At 33.9% G+C, this 27410-nt stretch overlaps 1 protein-coding gene across 1 annotated transcript; it reads right to left on the reverse strand.

Annotated features, from left to right (window-relative positions):
• Positions 1-1063: 1063 nt before the first annotated feature.
• LOC119076736 (transcription factor LBX1) lies at positions 1064-27410 on the reverse strand. The gene is made up of 5 exons (XM_037183657.1): positions 26680-27410; positions 21110-21335; positions 20945-21038; positions 2271-2437; positions 1064-2189 (listed from the first exon to the last, which is right to left on the reverse strand). Exons 1-5 carry the CDS (start codon positions 27162-27164, stop codon positions 1800-1802), a joined length of 1362 nt encoding a protein of 453 aa, XP_037039552.1. The 5' UTR covers positions 27165-27410; the 3' UTR covers positions 1064-1799.

Consider the following 27410-nt stretch of genomic DNA (forward strand, 5'->3'; position numbering starts at 1 on the left):
CTTTTTAATTATATTTGACGAGGCTCACTGGGAGTTGACAAAGTTTTTGAAGAAAATACCTTACTTGGCTACGCGTCGATCGGCAAATTTCACACAAGAAGTACCATTTGAAATGGTCCATTTCCATCATTTGCCCCATGTGACGTTTTGAAAGACACCCAGATTATCGCAAATTTAATAGAGCAGAAAGTAGTCGTTATTCGCACAATATTCGGTGGATGATATCACTAAGACTGTGTTCATTGTACAAAGATATCCGAATTCCTGACTTACACCAAAGTGCATGAAAAGTTGTAATTCCTGGAAATCCACTTTTATTCCTTTTTTGTCCTATTTTTAGTGTCAAAATGTCCCCTATTTCAAAATTCAATGGGAACTCAGACGGAAAGTTCTAGAGACTTAAGACTTGGTACACCGATACCGACTATTGAGTTTTTGCCGCATGAAACAAAATTTTGGGAAGAATTTTTTTTGACGCGCAAAAAATATTTAAACGTTTTGTTATTAAAATAATCCCGAGCAAAGCCGGGAAATATCAGTATCCCTCAGTATATATAGCATCCTTATGTCAAGGACAATGTTGTGCTGCACAGGGTAGGAATTTCGCAATATTTTCTTAAAAGTGAGAGAGAGAGAGAGAGTGCTTGTGAAGCAGTCATCCCGTTTGTGTAGTTAACTACTCTCGTAATTAATTGCAACGAAATACTATCTATTAGTAACAAAACGCATCTCCCTGTATAATTATGCGTTTCATGTATGTTCGAAAATTTCGGCACTTCATCAAATCGCTACACTGGTTTTATTCTAATGTCGAAGCTGGATCACAAAACTTACCATAAATCTGAGAGTGTAATGAACGGTGTAATTAGATTGATCGAGAAGGTTACACAATTACCGACGGCAAATACTTTATGAATCCAATGTCTTTGTCATAAGTGTCGATAATAGTGCCTTCAGTATCCGGTTCATTGCTACCAAAATCGAATCATTTCTGATGCCCTGATCCATGATTTCTCTGAAATTTTCACTATTATAGGAATGAATGAGCGAATCCAGAGAAATGTGAACATAACATTTTATTGACATGTTAATTTTGGTTTTTACTATTTCTTGCCACTCTTACATCCTAACACTGTTGAATAAAAATTTTACATTTTGTTAGGAACATTATCCAAAAAGAAAAGTGTCTGAACCGATTCTCGGTTAAATTAAAAGCTAAATTTATAGTATACCACTTGTCGAATTTTAATTAATTTTTTTTTCTTCATCTTTGTGCTTTAAGTTCCGAAAATTAGTTACTGGCAAAATGAGGGAGCTTACAAATATATTCACTGAATGATCTTAATTCCATGTTTAAAATTAAAACTTTTAAAACAAAATGGTTACACGCCGCCCAGTAGAACATAATCAAAACATATTTACAATTTAAAATATATTTGTTATTTACATAAATTTTATATGTGTGTTATGTATGTTTACTCTTCGCTTGAATTAGATACTTACCATTCTAATAAATTCTAAAGACTAGATGTGCCAATATTTCATTGTGTTAAAATATTCAACCTTTCGCAGACGGCAAGCTTATATCACCAAAATCATAGAATCTGTTACTTCTTGTGGTCGTCATCAGAAATCAAAATCTTTTACTTCATTAGTTTTAACATACTGTGTCATTAACCGCCCGCAAAACGTTTTTTTTCTGCATCTTTATCATTGTCAAGATCATTTTAAAGACTTTCTCCGGAATAAAATTTCGTTTTTTTTGCTTTTTCCTTCCCAACACAAACATCCCAGATCTTCTAAACTACATACGGTCTAAACATATCGCCATTCTGTCCGCCATCCGGAATGAATAATGGTCGTCTCATGATGCCATTATTGTTAACATTCTCGTCCAAATTACTGTAATCATTCATATTTGGCATTAAATTCACATTATGTCGATGTTGGTCAAGATTGGTCAGGTTTTTCGGTAAACCGTTACAATTGGCACCGCTTTCTATGTGATGGGTGGGATCGCCTTTATGCAGGGAAACATCAACCGGAACGGACGGTGCTATAACTGAAGCTGTTATTGATGCAGACGACGACGATGACGATGATGTCGACGATTTCTTTTCTTTGGCCTCTTGTTGAGCTTTCTTTGATCGTTTCCACTTCATGCGACGATTTTGGAACCAAATTTTAACCTGATTGGTAAGTAAAACTGTTACACCTCTGTTTCGAAACTAAAAAAAGCTTAAAACTTCTGTCGGAAATATTTCACTTGCCTGTGTTTCGGATAGATGTAGACAACTTGCGACTTCAAATCGTTTCGGTCGTGACAAGTATTTGCTCTGTTTAAATTGCTTTTCTAATTCTAAAAGTTGTTGCGATGTAAATGCAGTTCGCGGTCGTCTAGTTTTGCCCAGCATTGCGTGTTGCATATGTTGCATACCTAAAAGCAATCCAAAAGTAACAATCATCATTTCATTGAATAATATGTGAACAGATTTTCGGTATTCAAACAAATCATGATGGACGCTTTACAACATAAAATCAACAATAACTGTAACAGATTATATGAAATAAGCAAATGGGCAAAAGGCTTTTTCGTCAAAATGTTAATAGAAAATCGATTGAGATTAAATCGAATTGATATTGCACCAATTTATTAACGTTTATGCACCTAACATGTGATTAACAATTATGCCATTAAATAATCTGAAAGAGGGCCAAATTAACACCATATGTGTCAACACGCAATTATTCACCAAACAAAAAAAAAAGATCGAAAAGAAAATCTGACTGAACATTTAGCTGGTAACACATCCATTTATATAAATATATAGCCGACGCAACCCCTAATTTTGTTTATAATTTCAACATATTTATTGAATATAATGTGATGGAAAGGGAGGGTGACAATAATCCGTACGACTAAAATAAAAATAAAATAAAAAAGGACTCTCCTCGGAGATAACATTGCGGTTGACAATAAAACAGGTTAGAAGCAATCGAAAATCGATCGATAAAGCTGAATGCGTGGCCAGTGCTTATAGCTTATATACATGTACAAAAAGATGGGAAATCAATTTTATTCTCAGACGTATCTTATATCGCATTTACGTGAAGAAAAAAATAGTTCCCAAAGATGTCTGGTGAGTCACAAAAACACACCATTAATAACAAGTATATACGAACCGAAAGGAATAGTTGAACGAAAATTTTCTGCTATATGCCTCCTTGTTGTTGTATAATGTAATTTAACGTGAACCCAAATCAACCCCACATAATACGGAATCAACCCAATCGGTTATAAAAATAAATACAAATGTGTAATAAACATCAACATCTGTCCCAATTTTACTGTCGTTTAATCTTATAAAGTGATGCTTTGCAATTTTAGCTAATTACGTAAGGACCAGGGCAAATATCAAACATGTGGTTAAATCGTGCATAAATGAAAGTGGTAATAAATAATGAAATTGAAATGGGAAACATTTAGCGGGAAATTAGCGAAATGGTTTCGTATGCGTACTCGTATACATAAAATTTATGTTAATGATTCAGTAGAATCAAAATAAAAACATTTGTTCGGTCTCGGTCTTCACTCTCTCGCATTTATTGGATACAATAATGGGGAAAATAGGTCCTGCGTAAAGAAGAACTTTTTTTTATATATATATCGGAGTCAACGTTAAGGGATGAATCTCTGCCTAACATCGTTTTAAAAGCACGAAATGTCATTTAATCTTGAGACACACTCACAATTCCAGTTCGAAAAATCGCGAAGAATTTTTTTTTATTTGTTCTTCACCGTCGATATTAATAGACAATAATTAAATCGGATCTATTCCTTCATTTGATCAAAGTATTTTCAAAAGATTGATTTCAAATCTTTTACTTCGTTTTTTTTAACAGCGTTATGCAACATTTTATTAGTCAATATTTTTTAAGCTGTTTTTCCAATACATGACACGGTGTGGTTGAATGGATTTTAATTAAACATACCGTCGCAAATTTGATATTTTTGGATATTCCTAGTCACTTTGCGACCCTGAACCACATTCCACAAAAATTTTTGATTTTCATCCGTGCAGTTCGGAGCACCCGGACCAAGGCTCCCTAGTGCTCTGTAGGTGCGATAGAACTGATTTGGGTCGCAATCAAAAGGGTATGGAATTCTAATAGTAATAGCATTAAAAATTGGTCTCGTGGGTTCCAGATAGGCTAGTAGCGACTCATTGAAGTAGAAAAATGACGATTTTTGAAAGGTTCTACAGGCGGGGATACTTGAGCCACAGACCTGGTAATTACTTGTACTAGTAGAGGGACATTACCTCTACCAATATCCAAAAAATCACTTTTTTAAATTGTCTACGTAGCAACTTTCCAGGGGCCCAAAATTTATCTCTGTTATTTGGCCATATTTGTGAAACTCAGCGACACCTAACTCACACTCATGATAATTTTTCGCAACCAAACTGCTTAATTTTGTTTTGCTGCTAGTCTCAGCTTTCTAATAACACCCCTTTTGCTGAATCTCTGGTCAACAGTGCCGTTCTATTGAGTGCCCAAGTGAGGTAAGTTCATCTGCGACGAAATTTTGAGTATGACTTCAGAAAACGGTGGGGAGGGTTTGTTTAATTGCGATTTGTAAACAGAGTTATATAAATCATTAAAAAAAGCAAAATAATACCTATATTTGTGCTTTATTTGGACAACGACTCCAAAAATAAATAATGATCTCTAGCTGAAGTAGTCTTATATATTATAGCATGTCAAAACTAATGAAGTAAAAGACTCGACTTTGGATCATCACGAGATGCTACAACAAAAGTCTAATAGATTCCGAACAATTTCGGTTTGGAGTTACGTTAGGCACAGGATATTATCCATGCATGTGGAGAGAATAACAGCAATTGAATTGAAAAATATTGTATTTCAACAAAAGTAGTTTTCTAATTTTCGTTAAATGAAAAATTCGTTGTATGTGAAGTTTAAATTGATAATTACATTACATGCTGGCAAAATAAATCTGTTATTGTGTATAACACTGTGTAACATCTCGGATCATACTTCTGCGGTCGTATCGCGAAGCTGCTGAATATTGCCGGTCCCTGCATAGATCATATTGTTTCCATTTTGCTTTCCATTTTGTTGTGAGGTCATTGACTGGGAGGAACCGAAATACGAAGAATGTTCCTAAGAATATAGTGTAGATAACGAGTCGGATTTTGGGAAAAAAAGGAAGTTGGTGTCGAGAAGAGCAATAAGTGATTACTGACTACGTAAATCTCAAAGTTTTAAATAAAACGAAAAGTGAGAAAAACAACAACCTAATTGGTATCTAGAGTAAGTACATATATATTTTAAACTTTAACTCCAATTTTTTTAGGAAGAATTTCGAAGAAGTTCTTCATAGTACTGTGGCAATTTACTGGCTTCATTTTATTGTCCGATAAAATTACTGAAAGAAACTTTCTTACATTCTCTACTAACTAACTTCATTTTCACATTATGGATTAATGTTGTGCATGGCGAACTCAAATGTATCACACAATTCTATTGCCACGAATCCAACAACACAACTGGTATTAGATTCCATTATATTTATTTTATCAAAATATATTTATCAAACAACGGTAGAGAAGTGTCTCGGTCTAACGTACGTGACCAAGTGTGTTATTCTTGCATCCCAGTTAAATCTTCTGCTTCATTTGTGCCAAGAACCGTACACAAGTGTTTTTCTTTGATATTATTTATAGGTTTCCTCTGCCTCATTTTTTGTATTTACAAATAATTAAAACTAATATGAGTATTATTTGTAATGGACGCGTACGAAGCTGGGCATTTTATGTTTGGGGGTCTTCATCGTTCGACATTACCACACACAATATATTAGCCTTTATTTGTTGGTGTTTAAAGGACCCGCAAGTGTAAGAAAGGATTCACTCAAGTCAGAGGCGACTGTATGTTGGCTTACAGTTTACAGTTACAAAACTAAGTAAAATTATTCGGGGTCGAGAACAGGTTAAATTCAGGTCATGCAAAATTAACTCATTCGCATCTCTGATATCTTCATCAGATAGTTAGATTACAGTTCATATCATTCGAACCTCTATATGAGGAGAGATATACATGAACCGAAAATGTTTTATTTAGGAAATGTCTTTTTGTAACGGTTAGTGCTCTGTTGTCTGTGTCTCTGAAATGCGATTGAGTTAATTTTGCCTGACCGGAATTTCATCTGTTTCGAGTCTTTTAAGAAATATTTTTCATCCTCTTTAGGTTCTTTCGAAAGATTCGACAGTTCTTTGTAAATCAATTAACCATTACAAAATCATCCGAATGCATTCCGTCGGCGGAGAACAGACTAACGAGGTCGAGTTTCTATAACTTTGTGATTTATGCGTTACCTCACAAGTCTTGTACTTAGTAGTCTAGTCAAAAGAAGTAATTGACTTAAGTGCGATTCTTCATAGGATATTGAGATGTTTAAAGTCAAAAATGTATCGAGTTATACCTGATGTGGTGATTTTCCCTTTGATTATCGTTCCTTTTTTTACCATTGAAGACGTAATGTTGCAATTAAGCCAACAAATTTGATTCAAACGTAACTACGCATTGCCATATTATTCCCCGAACATAGTTTGTCTTGCTATACATTTTATTGCATTGCATCGTTTATACAATAAACATCAAGAAATTATTATGAAAACATTTAGATTAAAATGTTCCATTTAGCTCACCCCTCAGTCTCCGTTAGACATTAATAATAGATTGAAATTACCAAGCTCGTTAAAGTACCAGCGCGTGTTTTAAATAAATAAAAATTATTATATCTAAAATGAGGCGAATATAAACACAAAAGATATAACACTTGTACAAAAGTTATTTAGATAACAAATTACAATCAATTTATTCATTAGGCCCCTAAATGATCCCTTTTGCCATTGTTATATTTGATCTGAATTTAGCAGGTTTTAAATATTCCTCTGCCTTTGTGTGCCTATATTTTATACGTATAGTTATATACGGCATATACACACAGAATATAGCAGGGATCAGCTATAAGCTTTATTAGGGTTTTAATATTTATTATTCTATGGGGACCAAGGTGTATTATATGAATGATATTTAATAAATTATATAAATATTAATTCATGAATTAACGCGCAGTGTTTCGAATGTAAATACTGGAATAAATAAATACAAAAAAAACAGCGAAGTGATAAAACGAAATCATCTAAAATTTGATGGTCAAACAATGTGCGTATCATTTCCCTATAGTCATTTCTGTGTAATGGCTTCAACACAATCAATTTGAAAAATTAAACCAATTTCGTTTAGAAAATTCTTCTTACATTCCTAAGAACGGCAAGCATATCTGTTTGATTCACGTATTTTAATAAATCTATTACTTCATTAGTTTTGCTACATAAGACAACACGCCATTAACCTGTCACAGACGGCAAGAATATTAACAGTTTTACTATCTCATCTATTCCTTCATTTGATAGAAGATTTTCATAGATTGATTTCAGAAATCTTTTACTTCTTTTGTTTTGAACATGCTTTTTGCTATAAAAGACCTCTTTACAGGCACCAAATTATTTCAGTTAAAAACCATTTTCCTATTATGATCAAATCGATAAGTTGATTATATTATTGAACATAACTAACGCCTAATCTAGTGTTTATTAACACTTTATTTCATTAGCCTGACTGTACACCTGCTGTGGTCCCTTTTTTATTAAATACTTTCGAAGCGACTTTATCGAAAGATAAACTACTTCTATTGTCTTCGTTGTCGCCTGATTTTCATACAAAATCTTTTACAATTGTGAAAAATTACGAATTATTTCATTTTTGTTTTATGTGGGATCTGATATTACCAGTCCCACCGATTCTGACAGCTGTTATATTGAATGCAATTTTGGAATTTTTTCCCAGTCGAAATTTTTGTCGCACATGTATAACGACCAGTTTACTAGGATAAGAACCAAAAAACCATTCAATATCAAGACTGTCAAATTTGTGGATCTAGAAATTATGTAGAATCTGTTGAAAACGAAAATGTGATAATTCCTTAATTTTGTTAAGTGTACTTCATTAGTTCATAACCGTTTGTTTTCTCATACAAGAGATCATCAAACTGAGCTCAATATTTACTTTTGTCGTCATTACCGATAGGGGCCGTTCATAAATTACGTAACGCAAAAATTGATAATCTTCAGACCCCCCCCCGGGTCTGTAACGCTAACATGTATGGAACTTTAAAAAAAATGTATGGACCGTAACGCCAGGTCAACACCCCCCCCCCCCCGGGGATTTGCGTTACGTAATTTATGAACGGCCCCATAGCAGATGACAAGCTTAGAACTTATTTTAATTTTGGCGATTGCAGGTTGTAGATCGTTAGTCCAAAAAAAAGTCGCTGACTAAATATGGTAAAATGATAAAACAAAACAGGTCACACAATTAAATATTTCCATAAAGTCCTTCCGAATGCAATAATTCGATGCCATTACTATTAAATTACAATCAATTGCAACATTGAACGTGTTACATGTTAAAATGTCCGGTTTGATAATTATGCTAATTGATACATAAATCCCTAATTAATTTCCCGATTCATTGCACATATGTTTAGCAATGAAAGTGATACCACATTGTCAGAATTTCTAAATAAGTGGCCCATTCATCGAGTATATGTTATACTATTTGTAGGCATATATCGCTATATATCTGTACACGGTGCCAATATCACGCTCATTCATCAAATAATGAGATTTGGTGACAAATTTTCTAGTTATTGAACATCAATAATATAAATTTCATTTTCCGATTATTTATTCAAATTTGAATCAACACTGGCACACATATAATATTACATTTATAAATATTCAAATATTCATTTGTACAAATCAAATTTGCACAGTGAAATGATTACACAGCAGAAAAGCTACGCTGGTTGTAGAATTTAGCGTTGGTTAATATACATACAAAATATCGATGATTTTCCGAGATAAATAGAATGATGCCTGACTGAATGGATGCGGCAATGTTAGCCTTTTAAATCAAATCAGAAATTGGCACTGAAACAATACGGTGTATCTAATCCGGAGTCTATATACAACATTGATTTATAATTTCATTTCGTTGTAATAATATACAATTCTGAGATGATTTTGTTGATTGAATGTACTTTTTCAGTTGAAAGGGAATTCTTGGATTTTCTTGGGAACATTATTTTGGGGGATACATTTTACGCGGTTAAAAAACCAATTGTTGTGCGCGCCGTAGTGTTTCGTATGAAACAAGTCTTTGTAGCGGTATAGCTTGATATAACGAATCGCATTTATCATAAACCCTCAGAACAAATAACGAAGAATAATTAAATGATAATTTTCGTCACTGAGTTGGGAAATACCTGCCCCATGCGAAAGTTGACCATTACACAACAATTTGCCCCCTTGGATGATCCATCACATGTGAACCATTTTCGTTTCATTTTTCTGATTTTAATATGAAGAAATCGACTTTTGCATGGAATATATTGGTTCCTGCTGCTTCATTACTTCAGAAACAACTTTGTGATACTCGTAGACTCGAGCAACTTCTTTCGGCATCGGTATTTTAACATTGTTATCTCATGCAATGAACTACTTTCGCAGCATCTAATGTAACCTACTATTATAAACGTTTTCATCAAAAATGTTAACGAAAGTTTTACTTTTAGTCAATGCGCTTACACAATGCTGTGCTTTTTCTTTGAACTGTTTCTTTTATAAACTAATAACCATTGGGTATGTAAATTTTACTCACTTCCCCTTTGTCAATAAGTCATTCCTGTATTGACATGAGCGGTAAAACTCATTTCCCGGGGACTTAATGAGTAAAACTTCTTACGTAATTGCTTGGTCAGTAATTCAACATTGACTAAGGAATTCTTTTCTTTAAAATTTTCACTAAGTTTGTTGTGAAAATTTCGGCAGCCCTCGTCTTCGGCTCGAGCTGCAAACGTCCCCCTTAGTAAAATAAAAAGTTCCAAACAATGACGAAATCTACTTCAGTGTTATATAAATGAAGGCGCTCAACCATTAGTGGTGAAGGTAAATCGATTACTCTCACCAGAACATATTTCTTCGCTTATTTTTGTCGTCATAGTCGATAACAGATGACTATCCGTTGCTGAATGTTTTATCACACTAGTAGTGTTAATTGACTCTTTCCAATACCTACACATTATTGAGTTCAGCAAAAAAAAACATTTCACGTCATCCATGACGAGAATAATTTCATAATAAGTACCTGTCTCTACCTGCTATCCTGCACAGTCTTCCTTTCCCAAAAAAAAATATCAATACAATTGGGACCAGAGCCGCACATGTCACGAAATCAATATCAACAATAAAAACAAATCATATCGAATTCAGTCCCTGGTAAAATGTACATTTCACCCAACATACATAACATATTTTCTATCGGATCCCTTTAATGATACACATCATACTGTAATTTAATCAACAAAAACAAGCAACCCTAATTCAGTCAATTAGCACCATTTATAGTCGCTTTCTGTATAATCTAGTCAATAGTGTACAAAACCATTTCTACGATGATGGTACTTCGATTTCACACACCCTTACCCTCTTACATATAGTTTTGGTGGAATATTTATACCACATAACTAATCTATATTAACAGAGAGCGATGTAGTCAAGAGTAAGGGCGCAAAAGCGATTTCCCATTCTGTAAATTGATGGGCGTATACCACTTTGTATATGGTTTTCCTGTAAATGGAATGTGATATGTGATCTATGGTTTGCATTTTAAAATATTTCTAAGAGATTAGGTTTGTTGGATTACGTATCAATAAATCAAATTCAAAGCAATAAAGCTTTTTGCCGAACGAAACTGAGTAAATAGATGCTAGTTCGTTGCGTAATTTTATGTTTGGCAAAAAAAATGTAATTGACTTATCCGAGTTTAAAATGAAACCAGCGGTTTTGTTGTGTATACTGTACATCAGCTATGAAGGGAAAGGTCGTACAATATATGTTGTAAATAAGGCAAAGAGAAACCTCTATTTTAAATGCAATGATGTCGTAAGTAAAATATACGTTGACATGAGGATGTCTCAAGCGAACAAGCGGTTATTAGATTAATTCTACATCATGAATTGTGACAATTGAGACATTCGATCTCATCGAGAGGTTTGGATGACGTTTTTTTTCACTTATTCTATCGTAAGTATTTTCCTCGGAGTACAAAAGCCTAATCATTGAACTAGGACGTAGCCAAGCAAAATGGAAGGACAACAGATCTCGAAATTGAAACATTTAATCAAAATCATTCTTCAGACTTTCGACAATTGTATCATCAAAACAATAAAATCCAGCATCAATCAAATTATCGTCATGATATGGAACAAATTATTCTGCGTCTAACTCAAAAAATCAATCTTTCGTAAAATCCCTTCAAGATTACATTCAAAAAAACAAGAAAAAAACACAAATCTACGATTTACCCTCTCAATCCATTTTAGACGAAATATATTCCTCCCTACAACCAAAAGTAATTTGTAATAGAAGCAATTTGTAAAAGTATTTGTTCAGCTATTGTTTGACTATAGACAAAAACCAAAAACCTAAGAACAAAGAACATTAAAGTTTGGTGCATTCTATATACTCGTGTTGAAGCCAATGGTATGGATGGTATATTATTCATATACGGTATGTATATTGTAAAATGTTTGTTTGCTTAACGTATTTAGAATGTGAGAGTAAAATAAATTTATCTAATAGACGATAGATAAATTAAATTAGGCATTAAGGACTAGATTCCAGTAGTTTTAATTTGCTAGTGGTCAAGATGGTAGTTATATTCTGAAATTCTGGCAGGACATAGTTGTTACGTATTTGATATTTAATTGTTTAGAAAACAAGGATCTAATCTAATTAAATGCTACGCAACAATAATGGGTTGTCGAAGAAATTTAAACATTTTTGGCTCTTTACAAAAATCTGTACTACCACTACCCGCATCATTACGTAATCAAGCACTTAATAAGTGTGAAAGATTACACGTTCCAGGTCCTACTTTTTGGAAACTAATTTCTTAAATTTCTCGAAATTTCTCGAATTCGAGAAATTCGAGAAACTACAAGAAACTCGAGAAATTAGTTTCTTGAAATTTCTTGAATTTCTCAAAGTTTCTTGATTTTCTCGATTTTCTCTAAAAGTTTCTAAAAAGTAGGCCCTGACACGTTCTGAGAGATTTTCAGAGCAGATGTTTATGGGAGTGCAACTAGTGATATGTATTTCTGCCAACTACTATAACCACACCTGCCGAAAAATTAATTTTCGAAGTTTCCACTTGTCTAGTAAGACAATCTGATCGACAAAATGTTTATTCATTTTACTTACAATTCGGATGCGGTGCTGGATGAGATGTACATAAGGCCAACCCAACACTCGTTGGAACCCTTCTAGAGCTTAAAAATTGAAGTCAAAAATGCCTCCGTATTTGGTAAACCAAATAATAATAGACTGGCCCTTCATACAAAAATTTTGTTCAAGCGTTGAAGCATAAAAGTAAATATGATATGAGTAATAGTGTAAGTAAATTTACGGTACTCGAAAATTAGCGCCAACGTGGGTTCGTATGGATTATTTTTCATATTTGTTTTGACGTTCCATCGTCGTATGAGTCTATTTACTGTATACCTAATATCTGTACACTTTAGCTTCAGTTTTACGTCTACCCATTGCGAGTCTATCTTCGTATTGCCAGTCTATATCTATTTAGTCTAAGTGGTAGTGTAACAATTTGGTACATGTTTTAACTTGTGAGCTCTCGATCCATTATTTTGTGTTTTTAGTGCTAATTAGAACCACTTTAGATAACAAGTGCAGTCTGATTAGGTGCTCAATTGATATCTCGCCTAAATGTAGGTTAGACATATGTACACAAATTCAACGTATTTGTGTTACGTCATACGAGTCATTCAGGGTGTACATCGTTACAGCAGCGAGACACACTGCAACTACCCAAATTATGAAGCTTGAGTGAACTTTAGGACGTTACCATTGTTATTTGAGTGCTAGAAAAATTCTATGTAGATTTTTTTGACAAGAGAATCGAACCCGGATCATTTTGGTAAAAAGCATAGCACGTAACAACTAAGCCATCCCGTCCGCCTCGGTTGAGTCAATCGATTAGTGAATATAGACTATAGTTGAGTCAAAAGGTTAACTCGTGACTCTTCCTACCAACGTACTCTTCCTTTATCGTATTTATCCATAATAATATAGCATAATGACATAGCATGTGCGCTTTTGGCATCGGAAAATTAATCCGACGAAATTTCGGACTAACAGTAATCGTTTTGAAGTCATTCATTCACTATAAACTCTTAGTCAAACCTAAAAGTCTAACAAGATAGAATCTTAAAATTAAATACTCCTGCAATTTGGCTGGAGGAAATATCAAAACATTGCGTTAGTTTAGATGTTTTATATCATGCTAATTCTATAAATTACATTGGACAACATGTATGTGTCACCAGAAAACTGATTCCCTACTACCTAAAGTACAAATGTACTTGTTGAAATCAAAATTGTAACTCTTGACATTTCAGTACTAATTGCGTATCGAAAAGCATTATTATTTATTAATTATTTTATCAATATTGCCCGGATCGATACTTCATATAAACCAAATTACGATAGATAAGTGGAAAGTAATTAAAATACCAAGTTGGATACCGTAATAACAGACAGTTAAATACACCGTACATGGATGAAAGGATTAATATTATTGTGTTTCTACGAATCTAATAAACATATGGCAAAATTCAAATAAATTAATTTTGCGTTGTTATGTAGGTATATGCAAACCGACTTCACCATAACGCTAAAACACATCACTTTATTATATATTGATTAATTTGTTTGGAAGGCTTGATGAATTATCTTTAGTGACAACTTATTAAGTGCTAACAGTATTATTTGTGCACACATAGAATGTGTAAATAATGGAACATGGACATGGGCAGTGAAAGGACATACTGACGCTATTATTAAATAAGGTTTATGATGGGACAACTGAACACAATTGTATTTGGGGAAATGTATTGAATGGAAGTCAATGTACTCGCTGCGTTTGGTCGAAAGGTTTTTTCTACTTCCATAATTTCGATTTTACTAACTTTTATATAGGTAATCTTTATATCAATAACATCTTTCGTTGAAAGTATCGAAAAGAGTTTGATACAAAATCTTTTAGTTCATTAGTTTAAGCAAACGTTTTGATATAAATGACGATGATAGACCGGATCTTATGCATGTCGTCTTTCGAAAGGGTTAATTTCGAGTGAAATTTTATTCTTAGCTCAGGCTCAGGATCTCCAAGTATTCAACAACGAGGCCAAGTGTTAGGTCACAGTCACATCATAACATTATCTCGAGTTCATCGCTTATTTTTGTTATTTGTTGCGGTCGATAATAAATGAATAGTCGTTAAGCATTCAGATATAACTAGTGATTAGCTCTGAAGTAGTAGATTTAGCAATAATCATACAGGAAGATACATCATACATTTATTGCCTTTTCTCTATCGTATGCTATACTAAATGACAAATGGGAGAAATTAGATAAACCAACAATAACAGCTAAGATACTATAGTGGGATTTATTACGTGTGCAAAACAGTAATGAAGCTCTAATATGTCTCCGGCGTAATCACTTTGGAATATTGTAGTATGATTAGACCCGTTTGATTCACAAAAATCGTACGATAACATACGAGCCACACATAGCTACCATATTCGTTTGTATAATTTAAAGAAAGTTAGTCTGAAAAGGCAGCAATAAATAGACCCTATACAAATATGAAAATTGTTCGTACGCTACGGTAGAAAGAGTTCGTTCGATAGACAGAAAAGCTGAATGTTTCCGATTATTCCCTTTGGATTTTTAAAATTCAATATTCCCTTGTTATCAGCAAATAAACAAAACCAAAAGTATAAAGAATTGTAAACACATGAAATTGAGTTAGTTTTTCACGGCTTTTCACAATCATTCTATTTCTTCTGCATGACATATTTACCCGTTTTTTTATGAAAAAATATATTCAATTTTTGGCAATTTTTTTTGACTCGTAAAACAATACACCCCACCATCTGTACACACACACACACCGAATATATTCAGACATGAAAAGCAATATTTAGGTTGATACATCAGAATAATATAGTTGACAATTTGAATTGGAAAATAAAATCCAATTTGTAATTTGTAGTCGCAATTACAGTTCGGTATGGTCCGTTTGGCAGACACAGGGCTTTATTTGAATTAAATGAATTTGTAAACAATGTTAACAAAATAAGCAAATTTTATAATTAAATTATTTTTTTTTGTTTTTTTTTTCACAAAATGAATATAAAATGGGTTAAATTTGCTATCATTTTGTATGAAGAACTGAAATAAACGGAAAGGATATAATTTCGAAAAATAAAACGAAAAAATTAATTGCGTTAATTTCAAGCTCTCTGTAATTTGCTCGCTAATTGGTGCGAATTGTTCTGCAGGAATTATAAATTAGTCAAAATGAGTCAACTAAATAAATGTTATAAAAATTAAATTTTAAAATCCGTTCTCGTCGTCAAGAGTAATCATATCAATGGTAGCAGAAAACGATTTTATATTTAGTGTTCTACTAGTACCTTCAAAATAAGTGGATGCGGCGAGTTCGCTAAGTATTTCTGATATGTGTAGGTGACCGCACATTTTATTACTGAAACGAAAATTTTCACTCTCTTTACATATGTAAAGGTCTCTCCTACTCCCGTCGTCAGTGGCGAATCACTTGTCAAACAGTAAATAAATCACTAAACATGGGTTCAAGCCATTGTTGCTTCACAAAATCCTAAAGGTAACTGGCTCTTTTACATCATGGTTAGGTTTTTAAGTAGCTTCGTAGTTATATTAGTTATCGTCAAAAAATTCGAACTAATGGATTAAGCGTTTAAATTAATTTTCTAACTGTAGCTCGATTGAACACCCTCAAATTATGGTTATCTCAAATATGTTAATTAAAGCTCAATCATCGATCGTAAAGATAGTAAATGTCACTAAAAAAAATGTCAGTAGAAGGTGGCTGAATGGGACAATGTGTTTAATTGAGAGCTTCGACAACTATAGCTTAACAATTCAACATTTAATTAGCTCAATTTCTGAATTTTTTTGAATTTATTGACACCGCCAAAAAACTGGCTGAATATAAAAATGTACAAAATATACAAAATATACAAACGTAGATAACATAAATACTTAAGACTACTTCCGTCAAACACTAAAAACCAAGCTCCTCTAAAATTAAACTTTTAAACGTCGTTCTATTCTCACACCTAGTCACAACCGCTTTATGCTTATTAATAAGTCTAATCAGCCGAACGATCGGTTGTTCTGATAAATACACATTCGAAAACCGCGGCTCAACCAGCAATTTCATAGTAGTCTCTCGAAAACCGTAAACACCTTCACTTCGAACAAATCTAGGCGAGATAATATCATCAGTCACGTTTCCTTTATACAAATCAAAAGCAAGCATTGCATCAGCTGTTGTTCGACGAGTATCCAAACTTTGTAACTTCAGTTGCTTGCATTGATCCTCGTAAGGAGCCAACCTGTATGTCGTTGCGTTACTACGGCTTTCTAGCAAATAGATAACGAACTGTTTCTGTATAGATTCAATATCGTCTTTGTAGATTTGCGCCGCAGGATTCCAAATTGTTGATGCAAATTCCAGCCTTGGACGTACATAAGCCAAATAGAGTATACGTTGTGTCTCTTTGGTAAAATTGCCGTTGGAAAAATGTTTAATGCATCCAATCATCTGGCGACACTTCATTCCCATATGCTCAATGTGACTGCCCGGGTGAAACCACCTGTTGACCAAAAATCCCAAATCGTTCATTTCTTCGACTCTCTCTATGACGTGATCACCCATTGTGTAATCGGCTTTGATGAACGATGATTCACTTCGGTAAATGCTGAATATGTAACATTTGTCCTTGTTGAATTGAAGACGATTCTCTGTGTTCCATCTATTAACGTTATCGATATCTCGCTGCATTCGATGTATATCGCTGTGATCGAAGATAATGGACGCCAACTTGATGTCATCCGCAAATAGTAGAGGGCACACAAATTCAAGAACGTCGACTACATCATCGATAAACACTGTGAACATTTGTGGGCCAAGAGAACTTCCGGCCGGTACTCCAGATGTAGATTCGTACAATCTTGACTTAAAAATGCTGATTTGAACGTAATTGGTCCTCCCAACCAGATATTGACACATCCACCTTGCTGTTTTCTTCCCAATACCAAATCTCGCAAATTTCACAATTAACAAACGTATTATCACTTTGTCGAAGGCAGTTTTGTAATCACCGTAACACAAGTCGAGTTGACATGATCGTTCGATTGAGAGCTTCGACAACTATAGCTTAACAATTCAACATTTAATTAGCTCAATTTCTGATATTAAAATTTATAATAGCACAGCACTGCTTCTAGCATGAACACTGAATTGACAAGTGTCAAATTTGGAGGCTTAGTGCGATAACAGCTACAGCTTAGGATTTTTTGTATTGTATGTTTTAACTCACACAACGAAAACAAGTCATCTAGCTGTACAAAAGAAAGGAAGTTCCTACTGCGATTTCGGCAGCTTTCAGACATTTTCGATGTTCATGCTGTGCTGAGACTGCTGCTAAATTCTTCAGCGCTGAAGAGAGTTGAGCTTTTGAAAATCAGAATATCGTTGTAGTTAAATAGTTCAGACCGAATAAAAATTCTATTCTTTAATGAAAATTATTAATTGATTTTCTTTCTACTCTGTCATCGGATCTATTCGATCTATTACTTCTTTTGATGTATCAAGTTTCAAGAGATTATCGAGAGCTTTCAATTCAGTTTTCCGTACAACGAAGTACACTAGAATAGAATTGGATTTGAAATAAATGTTTTGGTATGTACACGTACACGGGTAAAAAACGACCTCACAACCTTCATAGCTTGGCGGGCTGATGCTCTAATTTTTTTTTGCATCTAAAAATCTAAGGTTGACGTTTTTATACAGTCAGAGTCAGCGAAATTTCAGCATGGATTTGCTTCAGCTGTTTTTCAGCTGATCAACACATACAATCTAAACTGTTTGATATTATTATTCATGCTGCAATTTCACTGCCTCTAGCTGTACAATCAGAACTATTGGCCTTATTTTTAGAACGTTTTCATTTTTAGACCCGAAACCCAAACAATATGAATCTATAAATGAACCATTGACGGTTATTGGTTGTCGTTGCGACAACAATATACAGACTGACAAATCAAACACGAAATTATGCTTCAAAGTTTCATAAATATAAGTTTTTTTTTACTTTGCATCAATGAAATGATGTGTATACCATGTTCTCTGCCAATGGACTCTAATTCAGTTTCGCGTACTATTTACTCGGCGGCATAGGAAAAAAGTATTTAATTGAAATTTAACATCACTTATAATGTCAAACATCGCCTTCCTTTGTTGATAAATAAAACAATTTCGAATGGGAAAAAGATTTCATAATTTTCCAATCATCATCAACACAAAAGTAAGTATATAAATACCGGGTACATTTAACAATGCTGTCAATATTGTCAATATTTAATATTGATTTACGTGGTATATATCAAAATAAAAATATGACAGAAGACGAAAAAAAACGAAATAACTGAAAATATGGTAGCCAAAGTAGCTTGGAATGTTTTAACACAAAATCAATTTAACCATTTACCCATGATGGATGATCGGTAAAATTCCTTTTAACAAAAATGTTTAATTAATAAATAACGAAATTTCAGCAAATATAAAGTAATTTAATGAGATAATTAGCTTAATAAAAAGAAGACGAGAAAAAATTGGAAGAGAACAGTAAATTGGTTTTCATTTCATTCATTACTGTTTATCTCTCCATTAATTCCGTATTTTCTGAATAATTTCTGTTTCGTGCAAACCAATTTGCGCTACCATAGCTACAGAGTTTTGTATCACACCCACGACCCACTATATTATTTGCTTAAATCTGTATATACACACGATATTTTCGTTCGTGTACCCGTGTACTATACGTATATAATACCAAATGCCACGTATACATTATGTACCCTGGTGAAATACCTTCTCATACCCCCCCGAAAAAGAAAAACTTTTACAAATTTCATTTATCTCTTTTCAACAACCATATAAACTGCCATTTCAAGTAAAAGTCGACCCCACATTGTGTATTGAGAGGGTAGATATTTTGTGTTATATTTTGTATTGTCTATCCCCAGAGAACTGCAATTAGCTAATCCAATTTAGAGCGATCTCTCTGTAAGGATATAATATTTGAGGGTGGCTTACAAAATGTTGTAGCCATCTTTAAGTTTCTGATTACTTTTTAAGGATTTGGCTAGCAAGTTTTCGGACGAAAAATAAATAATAAAAAAATCAATTTTCCTAATTTCCACTTGGACTTTTGATACAATTTTATTTATTGGCTGTATAATTCGACCGAATCACATTAGCTGGAGATAGTGCAGAATCTGCTTTTTTCAAGCTCTTAGAAACAATGTAATTGTAAGTAGGGCCAAGTTGTTTGTCTCGTATTGCATAAATCAACAAGTTCTAAAAATTCATAGATATCATCCGGTTATGGCTAATATAATGAAAATGACCATAAATTTTCCAGCCTTCTTCAGTAAAAGTGAACTTTTAGTAAGGAATCGATAACATACTCGAAACAGTTCAAGTTGAGCCACACATGAAACATGAAATTTGTCGAGTGACAATTTAAGGTGTAGTTGTCACCAGAACCAATCAATCTTAGGTTGTTAGAAACAATGAAGCTAGGCCTGAATCTGCTTTGAATCAACTCAAATTGTTTATATTCAAGGTTCATGCCAGTTTACGTATGATCTTATCCGAACGGTAGAAGATTTTATGTCCAAGTTTTGCTAAAGAAGAAACCACAAATTGAGTGGTTTTAATGTCAATATTAGAATTAGATGAGTTGTTTTCCAATAAATATGAAACCAATCAAGCGTGATAGTGAGAACAGAGCAAACATGACTATGGCGAGACTATGAACATAACGTAAGTGTGCACCAAACGTGAGAATGCCAAAATACTTCTAGAGAAAACGAGTTTGAGACAAAACGTCATACATCAAAATGCAAAATTTGCAGTGATTAGAAAAATAAACGTCATAAAGAGCACCTTTCTTATCCAATATATCACTAGTGTCAAAATAGTTATTTTTGACATCGAGTGCGAAGTACTTTATTAGGCTCAAGATCGTGAGTCTAATCAAGTACTTCGCACCGAGATTCATGCAACGTTTTATATACAACAGAGTGATGCAGTTTTCGAACATTTTGATCTCGAGTTGCATAAATATCTCTTTTCCTGATTAGTGTTGAAATATCGTCATTTCGTCGAAAAATACCTATTACGTCCGTTACATGACACCCAAAATATACTCGTTTCGTGTACTGATTTTGCGAAAGGGAATCAAATCATTTCTTTTAATTACAATCCATGTTAAAGCTTTAAAAATGCACTTAAAATTACCGTAGAACACGTATTTCCACGAAAAACAACTATAAAATCAACTGAATATTTCCACTACATGTTCATAATCGCCTTTACAACTGCAATAAAAGTTGTAAAGGTATATTGGAAGCATTTTAATTAGCATAAAGCCCCGAAAAGCTTTACAAATGGTAGGTATTTATCGCATTTGTTCAGTTCAGTAATATGTTTACATATGCTATGCTAAGGTGCATACACAAAATGAAAATCTATTTAAATGAAACAAATAAACATTTACTCTGGATTAAATGAGTATTTGTTTGTGTCTTACCTGCTAGGTTTGGTAATTGCGGATGAAACATACCAGCCTTCGCTAAGATTTCCAGAGATAGATGGGGTGGTACAAATCCATGCGACATGTGAATCTTAAGAAAAAATATTTTTGGTTTAGTTGGTTGATATATACGATCAATGATAGATATGTTGAGATACGTACAGGTAATGGTTTTCCGGACGCATCCATAGGTCTGTGAAACGCCGATCCACCGTGTTGTATTAAATGGTAGGGATATCCGCTGTAGAAGTGTTGAAAATCTTGTTGTCGGAATGGAGGCATTGGTTTTTTGAATGGGTCTTGCAGGTGAGGTGGTAAATCTAATATTTGATCTTCGCATCCTGGACTTATCGGTGGACTTGATCTTTGTGATGATGGTGATTCGGACCTTTAAAGGAAATTTACAATTTTATGCTTACTTATTACCATAGAAAACAGGCACTGAAAGCCACTTTAGCCTCTTACGTGGTTCTAATTGGTAAATGCTAAAATAAACCCAAAAAATTACATTTACCGACCAGAATTACGTATAGTAAAGTGCGTACGTGGTACCGAATTTGTATTTTGGCAAGTGGGAATAGTCACTCATCAAAATAATAATTTGGAACCACACACGTAATGTACCAACTTTTTTAGTAGTGGACTTGCGTCACACCCGTTGACTAACGTGCGGGCATGGTTAAAACGTCAGGCGTACCAAATCGGTTACTTGTTTTGTTTTAAGTATGGCGATTTGCTTGATATCAAATCTTTTACTTCTTTAGTTCCAACATACATTTTGCTGCATAACAGAATATTGGTTAATCTCGTATTTTTGTCATCGTTGTCGATAACAGATTACTAGCCTTTTCTTAAAGGCTGTAAAGCTGCCAATTTTATGCAAATATTTTGGAGAAAATCACCAGAAAAATGTTCTTATCTTGATTTATGCTAACTTGAGTGATAAACAAGCATAAATCAAAACTTTACGCACTGAAGAAAAATATTAAAACGACCCTTTTCCCAACAAATTTTCCCTTGAGTGAAATATCCATATATGTGGGGGGGTTACCTGAAACGCAGAATAACTTAGCACTTTGGTGTGCTTAATCTTAAAGGTATACACATATGTGGGTATTATGGATGTAGGTGCTATGAACAACGTATGTTTGAAATTGATTTGTAACTGAAAACAAAAACGTTAAGATACATCTGAGATTGATATATGGGACGTATAGATCATATGCGTGATACATAAAGTTTTATCAGAAAATGGGATTATTATAACTTATAATCAATAACGCAATTGATTAATACTTCTACGATGATTGTTTATTGATTCGGACATTTATATTGTGAAAAATTAACGTGTTTGAATGATTGGTTAATAATTTATATAATACCACGACGAAACAATACAATGGCAATAGGGTATAACGATAATGGATCAATTTTTCTATGTTCCTGGCTGAAGACTAACTACTCATTTAAAAAAAAAACAAAAAAAAACAGGATCACAGTTTTTACGAACGACTATACGTCTGTTATCGAAAGGCGTGGGGTAATTTGGCACACGGTGCTAAAACAATGCAATTTTTCAACTACGTGAAAGGTGAACTCACACACGATTTTTCGATACCAAAATTTTGTAAAAGTAGTCATTAAGTCGATGACATGGCTAAAAAGTATTTGCAGTTATAAACTTGCGTGTGCGAGTTCACCGTTTACGTAGTTTAAAAGGGCGTTCTTTTGGGACCATGTGCCAGATTCCCCGATACCTATCGCAAACAGCCACCTAAATGAATTATGAGCTCTAACGATATTAATAATATTAATACCGACATTATTAACCGATAGCTTGTCAATAAAGAATTCATTTAAAATCTGGTACTTCAATATTTTTGACACGGATTTTACTATATTAAGGACCATATTACCAAGAGCTTGTCATTGTTTTTGTCGTCGTTATCGATAACAGATGGAACAATTGGGGGAAAGTCGCTTAAATGTCTTATGGCACTCAGCACCATAATATGCAAAATTTGCAAACATTAGATGCCTCTGTGGCAAAAAACGGCCTGCGACCTCGTGTCACAATTACACATCTAGAGCCTAATAAAAAACTTTGCACCTCGATTGCATAAATACCTATTTCGGGAGACAAACAAAGTAAACCAAAATACGATAAATTCGAGTTTAAATAATAAATCGCCTAGCACTTTTCAGCACGCAGATGGTCTTTTCCTCAAAATATTTTAAGTTTTTCTAAGTTTAATCGCACTCGAGATCGCACTGAACTGTTTAAGCTCTTGTTAAACGTTTTTAAATATCTATTACTCCCTTTATTCAAAGTATTGTCACGATTTGATGCAAAATCTGTTACTTCATTTGTTATTATGCAATAAAATCGCTTATTTTTATCGTCGTTCTTGAAATTAAAGTTACATCCACAAAATTGTTGAGAAAGGATTGAATAAGATGAATGTTTTTCTCAGTCACGAAAAGTTATTGAGAAAAACGTTGCATGCAGCTCAGTGATGAAAAAAATGTCTAGGCACAAGATGTGTATTTGTCACACCGAAGGCACATACCGAGGGTAACAATACACATCGTGATATAAATATCTAAAAATTCTATGAGCTTAGTTTTATCGTCTGTGGTGAATCGTTTGCATCTGATTATCAATTGTCCAACTTGATCCAACTTAATCTCTAAAACTAAAAAAAAAAAAAAAAAATGTCCAACGGTTGCATTTATGCATATTTTGGTGGCGTAATAAAGTTGTTCTTTATACCACTCAATCTCAACCACAAAACTTAAAGAAACCGTGAGTGTATACCAAAGTTTGGACCGCCGACTCCAAATCCAAATGCTTATCGAGCAACACCTCTAACAATTCGGCTATTAATCGCAATATGCGTAATTAATCTCATACAGTTTTTCGATAATATAGTGAAATGTATGCTGGATATGCTGTTCTGCATCGAAAAAATAATTTTTTTGTGACGAAATTGCATAAAACGTTGAATGCAACACGTAGCGAAATGGGCTGGTTTTTGTCACACAATGTGGTTATTTTGTGGAAATTTGAGCAAATGACGAAATTGAGAAAATTTATGAAAATATTTTCGCGATAGGCACTGTTAGTCAGAGCTTGTCGTTTATTTTTGTCGTGATTGTCTATAACAAACGAATATTTTATTTTATTTTTTCCAATAGTCGATAACGCAATGACCGTTTACCGAGCGAGTTCCGACAAACGAGTGATTGGAGGTTGTTGGGGACATCGAAGAGATAGTTTTTTGAAGAAGAGACAAAAAATTCCACCTCATCCTTCCCTTCCCTGCTCCTTCAAAGTTTAAATGCAGAGGTGTCTTTGTCGAATTGTTTACAGGGCTGTGTGACACGGAGAGGTACGTGTGGTAGCTTATTTTAAAGGTAAAGGTTCAAAGTTTTTTATGACGTAGTTAGATTTTCCTAATTTTCCAAATCGTTCAAGAGTTTTCCGACTTTTCTTCAAATTGAAGCTTTAAATTTAAGGTTAAAGTTAAATAATTTCTTAAATATGTTCCAAAGTAAAAAAAATGATAATATTGTTCTCTATATCATTTGCTACAATTTTGCCGTAGAAAGTATAATTGTATTTTACAAGGCTAGGCGCCACATTATTTTTTCATGAAAAAAATCCATGGTTTTGCATATGATTTTTAGACCGATTTTTTGGTCAAAAATTTTTTCTTTTGTTTTCTTGTTTAGGTTACTTTGAAATTGTGATGAATAAAAAACTCAAAAATGTCTGTCAAACAATTGAACAATTCTTCAATGGAAGTTTCTCCAAAGAAACATAGCGATTACTCTATTTGGCTTATGTAAAGTCAAGGCTGGAACTCAACGCAAGATATTTATAAAGACGACATAGAGTCCATACAAAACTGTACTAGATTTTGATATATTGAGGGACACAATAAATGATGGAATTTGTTTATGTACTGTCCGTTTGACAAGAGGATCGCCACGGTTCAGCAGGGGTTTTTGAACATTTGTTTCTTACACGTTGGCACATGTGCTCTTGTCAGATTCAAGATTCTTTTTACGAAGGTTACGCTGATTATACTTTGTGAAAAAGGCCAATACCTTGCAAATATGTCACATCTTGGACTGAATTTGACACTGCAATAGACTGTTATGATCAGAGCGAGAGATCCGAAGACTAGTTAATTTAACTTGCCTTGGGGTACTTGTCAAAATATTGTTTTCTCTTTCAACGTGTTACGTTGAGAGCGAGAGGACCGAAGACCAGTTTATTATAAGTTGCCTTGGGGTACTTGTCAAAATATTTCTATCTCTTTCATCATAACACTCTATATCTGCAACATGAAAAAACTAAATGTTCGAAACCCCCTGAAACCCCGTGCTTCCACCTACGTAATATACACAAACTAGGTGAGCCAATCTTAATTTATAGGAGAATGATGTTTAGAAACTAAGAAGAAATGTAATAGAGTGTTCCCATATTTTAGTACATTCTGTCATAAAATTACTGCTGTCACTGCGCTTATTTTCATGTGAACCAACTTCACTGCTGCGACATTTCATGGGAATGAATCAATGTGAAGTTGTTTCACAAAAAAATAGTCCAGTAAGAATGAAGTACTATAAAAAAAATGTGGCGCCTCTACAGGCCAACCGACTAGGCGAATACCGACGATCTGATTTCTTCAAAGTTTGTTTACAATGAGAGTGCTTATGATTTTCGAACGTCTACGTTGCGAATTCTCGTCGAACCGCGAAGATCTAGTGAATATTTAGCCGATTGATCGGTTGATATGTAAGTCTTATGAATGAGTATAAAACAACGGTGATGAAGTACAATGACAGGAGTGCGTTCAGAGTGAGGATTTTCGAAAAGTTTTGTTTTTAATTTTAGTGTTTGTCAATCTATTGTTTTAATGATAGACGAATTGCTCGAACGATGTGATTATTGTAAATTGTTATTATACAGCCAGTTTCTTTGGCGGTGTCAATAAATTCGTTCATAAAACTCAAAATGTCAAACAATTTAACAATTCCAATGTGTTAGATTTTAGTCTTCTGAATCTAAAAATAAATAGTTATTTAGCAAAACTGTAATCATGAAAAACAGGCCTGATTTACATTGACAATAAAAGAAATCTGAAGTTCAGTAAGCATATATACTGATGGCCCGTCGGATAAAATATTTTTTATTTAATTTAGGAGGTCGTTTGTCAGTAACGATAATTTTAGCAAAACTTGAACTATTGGTACTCTCTGTTACCTTACTCCTTACATATAATCGTAAAAAAATTAGGAATGGCGTGGGGTAATTTGGCACACGGAGCTAAAACAACGCATTTTTCAACTACGTAAAGGGTGAACTCGCACACGATTTTTCGATACCAAAATTTTGTAAAAGGAGTCATTAAGTCGATGACATGGCTAAAAAGATTTTGCAGCAATAAACTTGCGTGTGCGAGTTTACCTTTCACGTAGTTTAAAAGTGCGTTCTTTTGGCACCGTGTGCCAGATTACCCGATACCGTTCTTGGCGTGGGGTAATTTAATCATTTCTACACACAACAAAAAATTGATTCAATAACTGTAATAGCTGTAAACGACTGAGTACTTCCACTGAAATTCATTTTACTTTAGAGTCCTAATCGACCAAACACATTGCATTATTATCACCATATCAAACCACATTTATATTTTAAAAGGAATATCAATCAGACAAACCTTGACATTGCATCGTCGGGACTAGGTGTCAAATCTTTCCTATCTTCACTGAATCTTTTCAGTGCTTCCTCGTCGGTCATACAATCGTTTGCGTGTATTGATCGGTCAGCATTTATGTCACCGCACAAGCCCGATTGGTTTTCCGACAGTAGCGCATCTATACAAAACGATTTCCGTGGTGGTGGACTAGATGTGAAATGATTGTGTTGATAAATCTCTTTACTGTGTGAATATCCATTGGAGGTGATTTTTTCTGCCGACGGTGACATAGCTTCCTGCGAATGGGGCGAATGGCAATTGATGGGCGATGAATTATTTTCGATTGAACTATTATATTCCGAACGGTGTGGCATCGCTTCCGATTTATCGGTTAGATAGAAACTGGTACTTAAACGATTCGTCAATGTTGGATGATCACTTGTTTTAAATTGAGCACTTGGAGCTAAAAAATTGGTTATAGATCGTGTCATTTGTGCACTTAACATTATACTCTAATTCGATCAAGAGTATTGAATAATGTTATAATGTCGCATGTTATAATCAGTGCGCCGTGTTTAACTATAATATACTCAATTCATTCACAACATAAACATGACGCAACTATAACTCTGTAACTGTCGTAAACAAATTATCCGTGAGAAGTGTATACACCACATAAACAGAGACATAAACCGATAAACTTTTAATGACGACAACCGTGTGCCTCGAAATCGCGATTAGAACTGTTTGTA

This window comes from Bradysia coprophila, chromosome III (assembly GCF_014529535.1).
Source record: "Bradysia coprophila strain Holo2 chromosome III, BU_Bcop_v1, whole genome shotgun sequence".
Taxonomy (NCBI): domain Eukaryota; kingdom Metazoa; phylum Arthropoda; class Insecta; order Diptera; family Sciaridae; genus Bradysia; species Bradysia coprophila.